This window comes from Pan paniscus, chromosome 7 (assembly GCF_029289425.2).
Source record: "Pan paniscus chromosome 7, NHGRI_mPanPan1-v2.0_pri, whole genome shotgun sequence".
In the NCBI taxonomy this organism is placed as follows: Eukaryota; Metazoa; Chordata; class Mammalia; order Primates; family Hominidae; genus Pan; species Pan paniscus.
Genome location: NC_073256.2, coordinates 86,996,756 through 87,013,801, shown reverse-complemented (window position 1 = coordinate 87,013,801; position 17,046 = coordinate 86,996,756). Strand labels below are relative to the sequence as shown.

The 17,046-nt window shown below is 38.0% G+C and overlaps 1 protein-coding gene across 4 annotated transcripts in view; it reads left to right on the top strand.

The window, feature by feature from the left end:
* The window catches only part of EYA1 (EYA transcriptional coactivator and phosphatase 1), a 341,835-nt gene that overhangs the window by 266,656 nt on the left and 58,133 nt on the right, over window positions 1-17,046 (top strand). For all 4 annotated transcript variants that reach the window (XM_063606819.1, XM_055116656.1, XM_008956696.3 and 1 more), the window contains 2 exons: window positions 2,798-2,937; window positions 4,867-4,950. In XM_063606819.1, the coding sequence (XP_063462889.1) occupies window positions 2,798-2,937; window positions 4,867-4,950 (224 nt within the window). The remainder of the gene's footprint in view (window positions 1-2,797; window positions 2,938-4,866; window positions 4,951-17,046) is intronic.

The window sequence follows — 17,046 nt, the reverse complement described above, 5'->3', positions numbered from 1 at the left end:
CATTACTTTGTAATTTCTCATTTTTGTCCACAAGTCAATGCCTTCCTCTGAATTTTAAGCTCCGAGAAGGCAGGAACCATGTCTGTTTGCTACATCATTATATTTCATGCTCCTGGTACAGCGCCTGCATGGTGTGAACCTGACATCCACTCCACGTTTGTTAAAATCAATGAATGCCCTCCAAAGTATTTTCACATCCAGTATCTCAGTGGGGGTAAACCTGAACAATTTGGAGAGGGTTTTAGTGAAACATGAGCTGTCAGTGGATTAGAAGATTAAATGATTTGAATATTTGAGTTGTTTTGCACTAGGAGGAGGAAGGAGAAGTTAGAGTCTGGAAGGCTGGTTAAGAGAATAGAAGCATTTAATTCCACCTCATAGAAAAGGAAGGGATTTTGAAAAATAACTAGCTTGCATCACTTTTATTTTCATCTTCCTTCCAGAAGTGGAGGCCTGCAAGGTAGGGGTGTGGGTGTATTTTAATATTTAAAGGTGTCAGGTTGTCTATCTTTTAGGGTTTTTTTTCCCTTTACCTGGAAAAACTTTAGATAACATGATTTAAAACTTTCACTTTCTACTTTGCAGAATGAATTTATTTTCTTTTGGAAAGAGGCTTACAAAAGTAACTCACTTCATTATAGCTAGTCTGTTTCCAAAAAAAGTGATAATAATAAAGACAGAATATATTTTAAAAGATTGAGTTTTTAAAGTGGGGATAAACATTAGGAAATAAAGGAATGAGTCATCAATAGGAGGAAATCTAGGCTAACAAAATCTAGGAAAGATAAACGACTTTTACGACAAAATTATACTGTCGGTAAGTCAAGGAGAAAGTTGTAACATGCTAACTTACATTGCTCGATGTCTTTTAGCTTCTCTTCAAATACTTACTTCCAAAAGCCAGAGAGCTCCCAATTCAAGAGAGACTTTGTAGTAAAGTACTTGAAGTGCAGGTTGAATTAGATGGTGACTGTACTGGTTGTAAAATGAATGCTTGGTATCAAAACATATTAGAGATTGATGTGTGTTTTGTCTCAGATGGTGAATATCTGGTTCTGCATGGAGACGTACATTGCAGACTATTTTTTAAAAAGGAAGGCCAAGACTTTTTCCTCAAAGAACAGCTTTGAATCCACTTGACTACTTAAAATTCTACTCATTTGGAGCTGCTGATTCTCTTTAAAACATGGAAGAGAGATGCTCAGTTTGGAACATCTTAAGGAGAGGATGCCCTAGTTATCTGCCTCTGTAATAAAAGACTATTAATGTAGATTTAGAGAATGATTAACTGACAAGCCAGTATTATGTTGTAATGGATCTGTGAGATGAGTCAGCTTAAAAATGCATCCCAAATAAACTAACCCATGGGGTGGAGTTGATTTGGACTTTCTTATTGTAATTAATAAGCTTACAGGTCATGATGGTGGTTTCTGGGTGTTGAGAATCACATGACCAGTTTAGATGAGGAAGTTTGCCATCTTGTTTGTTATAGAAGAAGTCTCTTGCTTGTTTTCTATAAGTAATAGGAATCTATTTAGGTTTTAAGGTTAAATAAGAGGTATAGAGCTGTCTCCTGTGATTTAGAAACAAATTTATTCTGTCAAAGCCTTTCCTATCTACTCTGACTCAAGGCTTTGGAGAAGCACTTAAGCGTGGAGGTAATTCTGAGACCATGCAGTTTGACACGTGGATGGCCTTATTGGTATAGTTGAGGCTGATAGTGTGTTAATAAAGGCTACCAGGCCTTCAATTGTTCTCTTCAAACAGTGGTTTTCTGTTTAGTGAAATAGACCAATCTTAACAACATCGTAGGGAAAATAATCATTCCTCATCTTAGATGGAGAGATTCCAAACTAAATCTGGTACAGAAATCTGGAAAAGAGTTTGTGGGGTGAGCCAGCTTTTTGGACGTCTGGAATTTGGGAGAAGAGGAGATATTCTGATGTAGGTATTGGATAGACTAAAAAGTACAAAATTGGTGTGAGTAAATGGCTTTTTGTTCAGTCTGAACACAAGATAAGCATCTTCCCTCGCTCCACAATCACTGCCTGACTCTTCCTTTGAGCCTTTTGGGGGTTGTTCTTTATTTTGTGGTTTCTATGTAATTACTTTAGTGGCTTCTCTGAGTTACCCAGATGAGTAATTTTAATGTGCTGCCTGGTTTTGGATGTTTGGTTCAAAGAGACTAGGACCGAGGAAGAGCCGGTGATGGACAGTGTGTGGAGTACGGGTATTGTCCATGTATCTGCCTCTTTATCTTGTCACCCGCTTGTTCTCACATAAAATGAGGGAGAAAATGGGGAATGTAAAATTTTCAAAGAAAAATCTACCTGATGACTCAGTTTTCCCTGCCCCAGAGAGCTGGTTTTTTCTTTTCACCTCTTTGCACGCACCAGAACCTTTTTGTAGCTGAGAGAGCCGCAGCTGAGGCAAATGTGTGAGCCTCTCGGTATGGCCAGGTGCTGTAACTGGAATGAATGAGAGAAGCGGAGAAAGGCATGGGGAGCATTCTCTAATCACAGAGAACCACATGGAAGATGCAGGCAACCTTGTACAACCTGTTGCCTCTCACCTTCAATTAAATTTTAATTGCTCCTCATCACACTTTCTTTCAAAACAAATCTTGTAATCAGATATCTTATAAATTATTTACCAGCGCAAGTAAAAGATGATGTAGGATTTCAGCAGAATGAAATGTGCTTTACTATTGAAACTCCCCTTGTGAATTAAAACAAGGCTAATCTTGGCACCATGGTGATGGAAATAAAAGATGAAAGTCCTTCCTATATTCCTGCAGAGTACAGCACAATCCACAGCCCATCAACACCCATTAAAGATTCAGATTCTGATCGATTGCGTCGAGGTTCAGATGGGAAATCACGTGGACGGGGCCGAAGAAACAATAATCCTTCACCTCCCCCAGATTCTGATCTTGAGGTACGTCATAGCCAACACCCAAGAGAATAGAAAGGTGTCTTAATAGCTAACTGGTGGTTTTACATACCTGCTACGTAAACAGCCTGGTTAAGGTATCAGATGCTTTTGTTACTGCTTTCTTTTTTATATTAACAATAGATAAAGTAATATTTTCTCTCCTTTATTAACTATAGGTTAAGCAATAATTTGTTTTTTCTTCCCTATGAACTATATGGCAAAGGATCTGTTTCTCTCTAAAGAAATATAGTAAATTATGCAATTCTACTTGAACAAAATTCTGTTATGCTGCTCTGTATCATTGCCATTTTAATTGTCATACTAAAAATACTTAGTAAAATCCACTTGTTAAAAGGCACAAAAAAAATAGAATGAGTGAGACCTACTATTTGATAGCACAACAGGGTGACTATAGCCAATAATAACTTAATTGTACATTTTCAAATAACTAAAAGAGTGTACCTGGATTGTTTTTAACACAAAGGACAAATGCTTGAATGGATGGAGACCCCATTCTCCATGATGTGCTTATTTCGCATTGCATGCCTATATCAAAACATCTCATGTACCCCATAATTATATACACCTAGTATCCACAAAAATTAAAAATACAAAAAATAAATAAAATCCACTTTTTGTTGTTTTGAAGACGGAGTCTCGCTTTGTCACCCAGGGTAGAGTGCAATGGCGTGATCTCGGCTCACTGCAACCTCTGCCTCCCGGTTCAAGCGATTCTTCTGCCCCAGCCTCCCAAGTAGCTGGGACTACAGGCACCAAGCCCGGCTAATTTTTGTATTTTTAGTAGAGACGGCATTTCACCATGTTGGCCAGGATGGTCTCCATCTCCTGACCTCGTGGTCCACCCGCCTCGGCCTCCCAAAGTGCTGGATTACAGGCACGAGCCTCCAGGCCCAGCCATAAAATCTACTTTGAAATGAAAGACACACTTATATATATTAAGAAAGGAAAACCTGGAATGTTCTAAACTGAAATAGTAATCATCTAATGAGACATATTTTGGGGGAGTTCAAAAGCAGGAAGGATTAAGTAAGAACTTAAAGAGTGGTAGATTTCATAGCCTTGAATCCACTGCAACTAAGTTTCTGCTTTTTGCCAGAGTGAAATCTGATGGTTGGAAAACATGATTATTTTGGCTGAAAAAATGAAAGTTTTAGCAGAATCTATGTATATGAATATGTACTGGTGTGAGTGGGAATGGGAAGAAGTAAAACAGGCTTGGTAGGCTTTTTGTGGTATCCCAAAGACCTTTTTGAAATGAATTCCTTCAGATCCCATTTTAAATACTTCAAGAGTATGTCTAAGAGCATGAGTGATGTATATGCTTATTTTGTTGAATATCTATACCCTAAAGACTTAAAAAACCTGGCAAGAACAATGTGTATCCCATCCCTTTGATAACAGCTCAATAGGTAACATAAGGTGAATTTATTATGTAAGGTTTTAGTCTTTGGATGCAATTTTAATACTTGGCTTCCTAAAAGTAAAACATAAGATTCGTTATTTTAGTGCTTCTCAATGAACAGAGATCAGAGGTAAGGAAAAGATAAATGATATATGATTAGTTGCTCATCTCTATCTCAAGTTATAACCAGACTAGCTATAACTCATTTTTTTCATTTATTCAGAGCTGAGACCGAAATTCTATTACAGAATTAGAAAGGACATAGATTATCTCTTTCCTATATTTATATTGACATTACAAATGTAATTATCCTCTTGCACCTCATCCAAAGTTATATCTGGAGAAAAGTTAGGAGATACTCTTTGAAACAGTTGTGTTTTTTTTTAAATAATAAATTCAGATTTTTCATTCATCTTCCATTTCAAGATGACTTTTTCGTGTTGAAGTTAACTGAATAACAGCTTTCTCAGCCAAGGCAAAGACACATTGATTTGGTTCTTCCTTTGTAGAGAGTGTTCATCTGGGACTTGGATGAGACAATCATTGTTTTCCACTCCTTGCTTACTGGGTCCTACGCCAACAGATATGGGAGGGTGAGTACCAAGAGGCATCAGTTTTTAATTTCTTTGAAGTAAATATACCTCTAATTTGTTTATTATCCAAATGAATGTAATTTAACTTTAACAAATTTAAAATATAAATGGAAAAGAACTATATAGTCAAATATATATATGTAAGGTAAAAAATATGTAAAAGAGCCAAAGAAGATATTATTTTTAGGTCTTTGGCAATAAGATACACTTTGTTCAATTAAAGTCATGCTTATTCAGACCCCAGTGAATAAAAGTGATTGAATTTTATCCTAGGATGAAATATTAAAATACATAAGTGACATAGAAAGATGTTTTGTGTTCTCTTTTACTTTTCCTGTCTTTTTATTCCCTAACATTTAGTGGAGCAAATATTTCACTTTCTGTTGTTCTCAGTGATTAGCAGCTTTGGTATTTTATCTTCAAAACAACTGCTACAAATGTCTCTATATGTCCCTTTGCTACTTGGGTTAAATTTATTTGAATGGTATGTAAGATTGATCCTCTGAAAGGCAGTAGGACCATGTTAGAGTTGTACAGTACTTATATTGGTGTTATAGATAAAGAATAATATTATAGACCACCTTCTGTGAGTGAAACTTTGGTTTCCATGTTGTACATTTGGGTATCCCAAAAGTTTGGAATTTCTTTTTTGGCATATTGATGATTTCATAAGTCTTTCCCAGGCAAAAATGTTATTTAAAGTAGCTATAGGTAATTTCTCAAGTTATCCTGCTAATATTTCATTTCTCTTGTTTTCATCTGTAAAGAAATAATAAGTCTTAGGTTTTTTTAAGTTATTTGGAGCATTAGAGACTGAATTCTTATTATGTCTCAGTGACTCCAGCAGTTTATCATAATTAAGTATTAGAATTAATACCATTAAAATGCACATACTGTTATTACAAATTTGACCGGGTGGTTGTTCTTTCAACAAATATTTATTTTAACAAATACACACTGAGTATCTGCTATGGATATGCAGTCTAGGGGATTTAGCTTCACAGCCCAGATTTCCTTTTCATCATCTCAAAGGTACACCTAATCAAAAATAGGCTGAAGCAATAATATCCCACCATTTTAATTTCTGTTCCGAGATAATATATCGGTAAAACACAGTATGTCTCATCTTATTGTTAGGCAAATTCTCTATAAGAAGACAATAAAAATGCAGATTATAAAATATAAGGCCATAGAATCAATCAGCCAAATGGTCTCTACTGCGTGATTAGCACATATTAGGAATTCAAGAAACATTAGCTGTGCTTTTTCTTATATTATTTCTTCTGTCAATACTATCACTGTTCCTATTTCTAGAAAAACTACTACTTAAAAACTAAAGATTAATATCTGAAATATCAGCATGTAGTTAGTAGGCAGAACCTTGAAGATCTCCTTAACTGATCCATTATAAAATCCCTACACCTGTCTTCTAAGGAGACCACTGGTGCCTGTAACTCACACAAGAGTGTTGAAAAGAGTAGGCACTTAGAAAATGAGCATTTGAAAACCACCCAGAAAGTCTCCTATAAGCTCTCGCTAAGGGCCAAATTGACGCAAAAGAGAGTTATCTAAGAGTATTCTATTAGCCAATGAAAGAGACCAGCTTAGAGTTAAGGAGTTAGGCATCCCATGACCTACTGAACTTTCAATCTTTGGCCATAAATTATTGGCTTACATATGGAACTTACACTTAACCTAGAAATGCCTGGCTTCATACAATTTTTCATTCATGTCTAAACCATTCTCTAAATAATGTATTACAAATACCATGAGTTTAATTTTTTAATGTGTCAATCATTAGAACTTTGAGGCTTCATCAAGTAGTAATGTATTTGTTTGTTTGTTTAGTTTAGTTTTCTCATTCCAGGTCATGTGATAAAAAGTTTTATCTCGGCCGGGCGCGGTGGCTCATGCCTGTAATCCCAGCACTTTGGGAGGCCAAGGCAGGTGGATCACGAGGTCAGGAGATCGAGACCATCCTGGCTAACACGGTGAAACCCCGTCTCTACTAAAAATACAAAAAATTAGCCAGGCGTGGTGGCAGGTGCCTGTAGTCCCAGCTACTCAGGAAGCTGAGGCAGGAGAACGGCATGAACCTGGGAGGCGGAGCTTGCAGTAAGCAGAGATCGCGCCACTGTGCTCCAGCCTGGGCAACAGAGCAAGACTCCATCTCAAAAAAAACAGAAGTTTTATCTCATATAATTTCCAAAAGCCAAATTTATATACTCTCTGAAGTACAGGCTATTTGAGTTTCTTAAATATAAGTGTATCCTTCATTGATAAGTTTATGGGGCTGTGGAAGAACTTCAGAAAGCCAGGTTTCTGAGGAAGATCTTCCTGCATGTGACTTTGGGTCTGAGGCCTGGAGTTACTGTATGGTCATCAGGAGAAAGGGTGTTGTAAGCAGAAGAAACAGTAAGTGCAGAGGCAAGAAAGGCTTTGCTGTTTGATGGACAGAGGCCAGTGAGACCAAGCTTAGTGATGGAGATGGAGAGTCAATGAGATGTGGTCAGGGATGAAGGCAGGTTCCAAAGGGCCTCCCAGCCACACACAGTCAACAGGGCTAATCTCACTGCATGTGCCATGGGAAGTCATAGGGGGACCACAATGGAGGAGATGAGAAGATCTGATTTACATTTTACTTTAGCTAAGTGTGAAGAATTAATGGTAGTGGAAGAAAAATGGGGGTCCAAATAGGAGGTTGTAGCAGTGATCTGAGGCACCAGCAGTAGAGATGGAAAGAATTATTTGGACTCTGGATTACATTGCAGGTAGAGAACTGGATTTAGAAATGATTTGAATTGATTGGAGTGGTGGGTAGTAAACAAGACAGAGAAGTGAAAGATGATTCCTGTGTTGTCCTGGGCAACTGAGAAAATAGTCGTATATTTGTTGAAATAGTAAAGAATTCAATTTGGAGGGAAGGGAGAGTTCAGTGTTGGACAAGTTTCAGATGCTTGTTAGACAACTGCTTGGACCAGGCAAGGAAACCACTGGAAGGTGAGCCCAGGGCACTGGGGGGACTAGTCAGTACAGGAGATGGCAGATTCACAGTCAACATTGCACAGATTAGGGTTAGAGGCTCCTTGGAGTCTCTTAGCTTGATTTCTTCCTAAACATTTTTTGAGCACCTTCCTTGTACTGAACACTTGCGGTCAGCCTGTTGTCTCATTGCCTGGAGGTGTCTTTTCCTGGCCAGGTGACTTTTGAAGATGCATGGTTTAGGATGTTGAATTGTAGCTGGAAGCATGCAAGGAAGTCTACTTAATGATTTCCTCATTAGAAATCATTACAGTTGATAAGAATTGGCTCTCAAATCTGATCATCAAGCTTTGTAAAAATGTGATTCAACAAGGATTCTTCCAAACAATAATAATAAGCAAGCTGATCAGAGTGTCTTGCAGTCCTTTTGTTTCCCCCAGGGCACTGAGGAGAAAAGTCTTAAAGGAGTTCAGTGACAAGACTTCTTTTTAGGAGCACAGATTTGGTGGTGTTCCTGGGCATTGTCAAGGGGAGCATGTGGCTGAGCCTTACTCTACATGTATATAAAGAATGAATGCCTGACAATGTGATCACTGTTCTGTCTCTAAGGGAACCAGATACTTGAGAAGTAGCTTAGTCACAGTAGCTTAGGCAACTCAATGAGTAGGCCATTCAGTAAGAGGACACAGGATCTGGTTGATATAATGCAAAATTAGGGCATGTTACAGCAATGTGTACAAAAAAAAGTTTGAGAATGTCCCACCTTCCGTGTAATCCTACCTGTGGGAAGAAGGCATGTTGGGTGTTATAAGAAAGTCTTGTTTTATAACAAAGGTGATAGGGACAAAAGAGGGTGCTGGGCACAGTCAGCCATGGCTGAGGAAAACAAGTAATATGTTAGGAAATTGAAGAGCTTGTGAGTGCTACATAAACTAGGATGTTTTAAATAGTATCTGACCTAGCTGTTTTTGTTTAATGCATTTTTAAAAGTTGCTTTAAAACTAATAACAAATTCCAGAATGTCACTGAAGAAAACTATTCTTGGGTTATTTTTCATTGAATGGTCTCCTTATAATAAACAATGTAATTCAATTATTGTTATCAAAGTGCACACCCAAAACTTGTATTTCAAATCAAAATTGTGCTGATGTCTCAGGCATGATCCCCCTCCTGTGGGAGGATTACCCAAGATATCTACACTCAACGCCTTGATTGTTTCAACACTATCTTTTTATTGTTTAATGTCTGTGTCTCATAGTGATTTGGGCTAGAATGGATCTTAAAAATATGGATATTCACTTTTCATTTTCAACAAAAAACAAAACATGAACACTTAAGATAGCGTAAAGCTTAGTATGTTTAATCATAGGCCCTATTAAGAACTTTCTATATGCCCAGCATTCATTTAATTCAACATTAATGCTCCAAAGGTGCTGTTATCAAGCCTATTTTATAGATGAGAAAATTGAAACGGGAGAGGTTAGAGACCCAATGTAATAAATAATCAGCACCATGTCTAGCATAAAAAAAAATTTCAACAAATACCAGTTATATTTGAATGTAGGTAAAGCTTCACTGTCAAAAAAAAAAAAACAAAAACAAAAACTTGAATTCCTGCATAGTGGCCAGTGAGTAAAATGGTGGCAGTGTCCTCAAATTTATGAATTACAAGTATACGCTATGCCTTAGAGTGTGATAGAAAGAGGATCAGATTTGAATTCAAGTAGATCTAGACTCAAATCCAAGCTCTGACTTTTCACCTCTTTGACCTTAGGCAAAGTATTTATTCTTACTGAGCCTCAATTTTCTTATCCATAAAGCCAGCTACATGACTTGCGGAATTGTTTTAAAAATTAAATTGTATCATGAGTTTGGCCCAGCATGGTGGTTTATGCGTGTAATCCCAGCACTTTGGGAGGCTAAGGCGGGTAGATCACTTGAGCTCAGGAGTTCAAGACAAGCCTGGGTAACATGGCGAGAGTCCATCTCTACAAAAAAAATACAAAAATTAGCTGGGTGTGGTGGCACATGCTTGTAGTCCTAGCTGCTTGGGAGGGCTGAGGTAGGAGGATCGCTTGAGCCTGGGAGGTCAAGGCTGCAGTGAACTATGATTGCACTACTACATTCCAGCCTGGGTGACAGAGTAAGATCCTGTCTCAAAAAAAAAAAAAATTGAATTGCTCACGAATGTAAAAGTCCATGCACAGAGTCTTATTAATGGCAACAACTGATAGTAAGAAAAGCATGTGTCACCTATTGAACTTGTAGTTGCTCTCTAGAGTATTTGTTTTATAACTCACTAGGCTTCTAAGAGGATCTCACTTGTCATAGTGAGTTTAGATAAACAGCCTCCCTTGTGGGTGTGTTTCTGTGATCATTCAGTACCTTGAGGAAAGAAAAACTGAAAGCAGTTTATATCGCCCATTTCATCAGAAAAGCTCAGTTCGCCAGTAGAGATTGTTGTTCCTACTCTGCTTTAGGGGACAACACAACTCCAAGCTCTTTTGGTGGAGGATTTTTTTCCATGGTGGTTGATGAAGAAGCTGAACTCTTAGCATGGCACCAGAGCAGTAGGACACCAGTGTCCTCACTGGGTTACAGGAGATCTGGTTACTTAACCAGGATGATCTCCCTTTTGGAACCTCCAGACCAAGGGCTGGCAAACATTTTCTGTAAAGCAACAGATAGTAAATATTTCAGGCTTTGCGGGCCATATGCTTGCCATAACTACACAGTTCTGCCTTAGTAGTGCAAAAGCAACCGTAGACTGTATGTAAATGAATAAATGTGGCTGTGTTTCAATGAAACTTGATTGAATGCTCCCAAATTTGAATTTTATATAATGTTCATGTCTTATGAAATATTTTTCTTGTGGTTTTAAAAACTCTAGACCGAGGATTGACAGACCATACCCCATAGGTCAAATCTGGTTTATGGTCTGCTTCTGTCAGGCCTTTAAGAATGTTGTTTAAGTTTTTAAAGTGTAATTTAAAAAAATAAAAGCACAAGGAAGAATGTGTGTCAGAGATGATATGGCCTGCAAAGCTGGAAATACTCCCTGTCTCTTTAGAGAGAAAGGCTGTCTGCCTGCCTCTGCTGTAGGTGATGCTCTGAGCTTTGCACTGATTCATTTTCCTCCTGCCTTCTGGGACAATTCAATGACAGCAACACTGTGACTAGACCGTGAACTCAATGCAGGCAGTGCATACATGCACCTGGGGCCCTAAGGAAACACAGACCCTCACGTGAATTCATTAGGGTAGGTGAAATGGCTGTTACAAACAGGTCTAAAATATAATGGCACAAACAAAAGAAATCTGTCTCTTGTTTAGTTGTCTAGAGTGGGGATGTTCCAGGTTGCTTGGTTTGGGCATGGTTTGGTAGTACAAATAATAGTAGTGCCATTTTCATCATGCAGCTTTTGAAGCTTCTGGGATCATTAGCATTCAATCCCCAGGGGAGGGGGTGGAGGCAGGGGCAGTGTGAATGGGAGGCTTTGTAAGCTAGGCTGAGACAGGCACACACCTCTGCCTGTGCCATTGACCTCAGTCAAATGACCCAGTGCAGGGGAGGCTGGGCGATTCAGCCTTCCTGTGTGCCCAGGAAGAAACAGAGAATGGGTTTTAGTGAACAGGTAGCACTCACAGCCCAGTTCTCAACTATTTGACCAATGAGTGAAACCCAAAACACACTTTCAACCCACCTTGCAGCTCTAGCCACACTGACAGAGCCAAGCCCCAGGCTATGTGAGTGGTGGCTCTGGAGTGATGATGGCCAATCTAATCCCAAAAGACAGAGCCCTGATTTTATTTTCTTCCTTGTATATCAATGCCAAGTTAGATAAAAAGGATGAAATAATATATGTGTCTATATATGAAACCTCTGGATGCTGTAGAATGACATAGAATCTAAACTCTCAAAACAAACAGAAGCACATTTTTTTCAAATGCCAGCCAAACAGGCATGCTTCATCTCTCTTCTGGCCATATCTTGAAGGTTTCTCTCTTTTCCTTTAACAGCCAGCCCCTTCTGCCTCACTACCAGTAATATACAGCAGAAATGTACATTCTTGCTGTTTAATGGAACACAGCCTTACTGTTCTTGTTCATGAATATAAAAGGGAATGCAGTGAATGAACAGGAATCATCACAGCTCCTTAACCACTGCACTGGCCTGCCACCTGCAACTTTGGACCTCCCTTGCTCTGTGGCCTTGGAAAAAGCAGCCTATAAAATGGGAGCAATTACAGGGCTGTTAGGGGAACAATGTGAACCACCTAGAAAAATACTCATTAAGTACTTCATGAACAAGAGCTATCATTTATTGCTTACTTTGGGGGTTCAGAGGAGGAAGCAGGAAACCATGCAGACTTTGTTGTTCCAGGCAGCAAAGAGGGAGTGGGAAACAGAGAATTACAAGTGGCAGAAATCATAAGCAAAAAGGGTAAATAGTGATAAAGTATATTTAGGGGATTAGACTTGGAGAAGAAGAGTAGCAGAAAATGTGTTGGATCAGTAATAAAAAGACTGCATCTTTATTCAATTTTTATGGTTTACACTGCTATCTCACACTTATTATCCAATGAGCTCCTTCTTTTTGCCAATAAGAAAAGTGTAGCTCAGAAAAATTAAATTATCTGTCCAAAAGGCAGACCCATCAACTGGCAACACCAGTCTTGTAATTGATCCAGGCTTAGAGAGAGCATTAAGTGCCAGGATTTCGTTCTGTGGGCATGGGAATGCCATGAATTAGGGACATGATGGAAGGACATGATGGCAATGGAGGCACATGCTGGAAGTATACATTTGGAAGACCGATTTAACAGCAAGGAAAATTATTGTGCAGTCCTCTGGTAGAAAATAATAAAGGCCTAAAAAGTGGTTGGAACACTCTGTAGGAAGGAGGGAGGTAGGAGAGTCATTACAAATGAAATCCTGATAGGTCTTTCGACTGGATTCAGCTGTTTAGCCTTTCCCTTGGCACCACATGGGCCCCTTGGTGTTGAAGCCAATTTGGCCAGGTCCGTGCTGGCTTTATTCTTCTTCCTCCCTCTTTGTACCACTTCTTGGCAGTTGGCCCATGTTTGAGATTCACTGGGTTTTCTCCACAGTCAAAATTAGTCTTTGGAATGGTGAAGTTCTTTCTCTTATTCTCTACTTGAGTATTATTTTCATGGTGTTGAAAGGGAGTCTCTTAAGTAAGGAGAAAATTAACACAATCAAGTGTCACGTATCTAATCAGTAAAAATGACCTGATTAGACCCACCCCAAGTTTGAGGGTTTTGGGGGTGTTTTTCCAGATCATTCAGGCAGTAGTTTAACCATGGTTTATTTTTTATGTGTATACAATCTCTCTTGGTAATCTGTATTATTTTTTAATTGGCAAGAGAATCACATCCAACTCCTAAAATCTGATATTTCATATCTAAGTAGCCCAGTGATAGGGCCTTAAACCTTGAAAAAAGTTAATATTTTATTGATGATATTGCTCCCTTTAGACAGGAGAAAACACAATAATGGAACCTTTGGGTCTCGTAAGTTGTACAGATCATTTGGATAACACTTTTGGTTATGTGTTTATGTGTTGTTTTTTTTTTATTTTTTTAAAAAACAATGTTTCAGCATAGTTTTTCCTTTCAAGATAGGAAGCTAATTTGCAAAGCTTAACCTTAATCCTTTCCTTGTGGGCAGCCAGCATGGGGTCTTAAAAATAAACCACTCATGTATTCAGAGTGCTCATTCCTGTTTTTCAGCTTATTTTCCCCCAAAACAAAAGATCTTGGATGGGGAGAATTTTTAAATGACATTCAGGTCCTGTTTGTGGCTGTAATATTAACATTCTAAGTAAGGAATTGTTTAAGGTGCACTGAATGAGTATTTTTCTTTCATTTGATTGATACTGCCCAAAGATTTGTCCTTGATTTGAGCATACTTAAGAAGATTTTCACATGGACGAATAAATCTCATAAACCTGCTCACATTGTTAGCAACACACCTCACTGGGCTACCACAACTCCCAGTAATTGCTTGCCAGGGAGGCTTAGCTGCCCATGTAGGATTAGTACAGAGAGGGTTTAGGAACCTTATTTTCTTTTACTCCAGAAATTCAAAATGTAGGTAGCATATCCTGAGGAACTAGTCATGCTTTCTGAAATAGTTGCACTGTCTTCTGATAACTCCTATCTCAAGATTAATTATTTAAATAGCACTTTTTTAAAGATAATATATTCTTTGTGATTCAAAGTAGAATAGCAATTGCTAGGAGTTTGTGTAGAGTATAATCTCATGGATATAAGTAGGTACATATTCAGAGAGGAGAGATACAAAAGACATACATTATGTATTTAATGTACTTATAAATTGAAAATAATAGGATAAGAATTAAAAGGCAAAATAATTCCCTTTCCTTTTCATTTTTAGTAAGAACACCATAAGTACTTTGTAGAGACCAAGTCAGAATGCTGAAGCTACTTAAAATTGGAACAATGACTTAGCCATTAAAATAGTTCTTAAATGTTGACTTAAAGCATTTAAATTAGATAATTTATATTATGTGTTTACTTGTTTTGTTTTACTGTTAAATTTTTGCTTTTCAATTTAGAAAAATAGCATGGCCAAAGAAAATAAAGCTAAATGTGCAAGGGTGCATAAATAAAAACTAGAGCTACGTTAAAAATAGGAACAATTTTTCTTTTGGTGCTTTACTGGTGCATCTAGCAATAAAGAGAACCTGCTTCCTCATTAATATTTGATGCTATTTTTAGTGGTTCTTATAATAAAACTAAAGTGACTTATTCTTAGATGACATCAGATCTAATGTAATATTTGTCACTTGTGGCATTATTAAATCAACAATAAAAGTCTTGGGAAGTATCTTTTAAAACATAGTTACATAAAAAGGAGAGATACCTTCATGGTTAGAAAATGGTTACCTTTAACGTTTCTAGAGAAAGGAGAAGAGATATTTTGTTTTTATACTCAGAAATATATTCTGGATCCTTCTAAAAGCCCCAAAAGAGATAAACAACAGGTTTTCCTTCAACTTTCTATCTGTTTTGAGTCTCAAAAGACCGTGAACTATCTGAACTGAAAGTAAATAAAAACGGGTCAAGAAGATCATTTCTGAATCAGCCTCACTTCTGTGAGGGGTTGGTGTTTGCCACTAAAAATAGACTATATTGTCATTTGAAGCCAGGAAGTGAGAAGTGTTCATTTTTTCTTGCCTCTTTCTGATCATTTTAGTTCAACGCATAACTCTACCTTTCTCCAGCAGGCTGAATTGTGCGACTTTCATGAGTCTTACGTGTTTCTTTTATGCATTTTGCCAGAATACTGTGCTTAAATGGTATGGGGCCAGTAGAGAGCTCCAGGAATGGGAACTCACTGAACTGGTAAATGACAGCAAGAGAAGTTAGGACAGATACCAGTGTGTCCACAGGTGACTCTTGGTGCTCTTTGGCATCTGTGTAATAAGGTGACATGAACTGTGGTGGGCGGGCATCTCTAGTCTGCTGTGCGGGAGAGGGAGGATTGACTGTAGAAAGTCCTTAGTGGTACCAAGAGAATGTGATATGGCTCTGGCTTGGTTGACCATAGACAGAGTTCAGGGTAAAAAAGGTATTTTGTTGTTGTAGGGAGAAAACTGCTGAATTTGTAGGAAAAATGATGTGTGCTTACCCAATACTATCAGTAAAATAGTGTCTGGTTGCTTTACATTTCTCTTTAAAAAACACTATAAATTCCACATTGCAATCCTTTTCTCAAGCACTCTGAATGGGGTCACTAAGCAACTTTGTGACACAATTAGCTTCAGCTGTCCAGTTGGTCAAATTAGATTTTACCTCTTCTCCCTTCCTCAATGTTTGTACAACATAAAACATTTAACTTTCCAAAGAGGTCAAGAGAATTGAGGATAAATACATACTGCCTTCAAAACAGTTTTCACAGTGCTTATTTACAAGATAGTTAAGATCAAATATCATGTACAAACACTAGAATTAGCAGTGCAAATGTAACTATAATAGTTCTCCACATAAATGGGCAACAAAATAAAATGAGCAGCATAAAGTTTAACCTAGTCACTAGAATAAAGCAAAATGGCATGTGAGAATGTACTCCCTTCCCCTCTTTCCTGGGGACCTAGAAAAATTCCTGGTGGTTTCTGTAGTGGGTAAGGTCCCCTGCTAATACCATGTGGTCTCCATGTTAGGACTAACCAAAGTATAAGACTCCACCATAGAAGTATCAGGTGGTACTCGGAACCTTAGGCTTCTAGCAGAGATGAGTTTCCCTGTGGATAAATGATCATTAAAAACATCCATGAAGTAATTCAGAAAATTGTACCACCAAATGGCACCCTTCTCAAGTTGCACACACAAAACCTCCAGGGTTATATGGACTCCAGTACCCAGAACACATGCCTGGCTGCACACCTCTCTCCTGCCTGAGTCACCATTTGTTTCCTGGCCTGACACTAATGAGTCATTCAGAAAGTCATTCTTTTATGATTTATAGAATACATAAACAGTAATGTTTTAGGTGCCTAGCCAAAATTTCTGCCTTCAAGGAGCTTTTAAATTAACAGAGGAGGCTGTTGGTAGGGGATGAATGAATCTTCATTAATAGTCTGTCATTAGGGTAAAACTATTCTAAACTAATGCCACTCTAAATCCACTAAGGGTAAAACTGCAGAATCTCCAAAGAAATAACAGTGCTAAGAAGGCAACAAGTCTCTCTGTATTATTCATGAGAGCCATTCTCTAGTAGCTACATCATTTAACTAGCAAGAAATAGCCAGTAATAGGATGTCAGATGATAACACTAGCATTGTGAATCAGAAAAAAAAAATCAGGATCCACAGGAGACATACAACCAAAAAATAAATGCCAGGAGCCTTAAATGAAATGTTTCTAGGGTTACTGCTCTTCTTAAATTACACCGGGATTTCTCCTTTGCAGCTGATCAGCATTGCAATTCAACACCGCTATTGCTAAATGTATGAGATGATCTTGTGGCTTCAAAAATGTAGGAGTTCCTCTGGGTTCCTGGAAAAGAACATCCCATATGGTAAAAATGAATAGAGTGAATAGAAGCCAAGCATCGTCTGACATACATT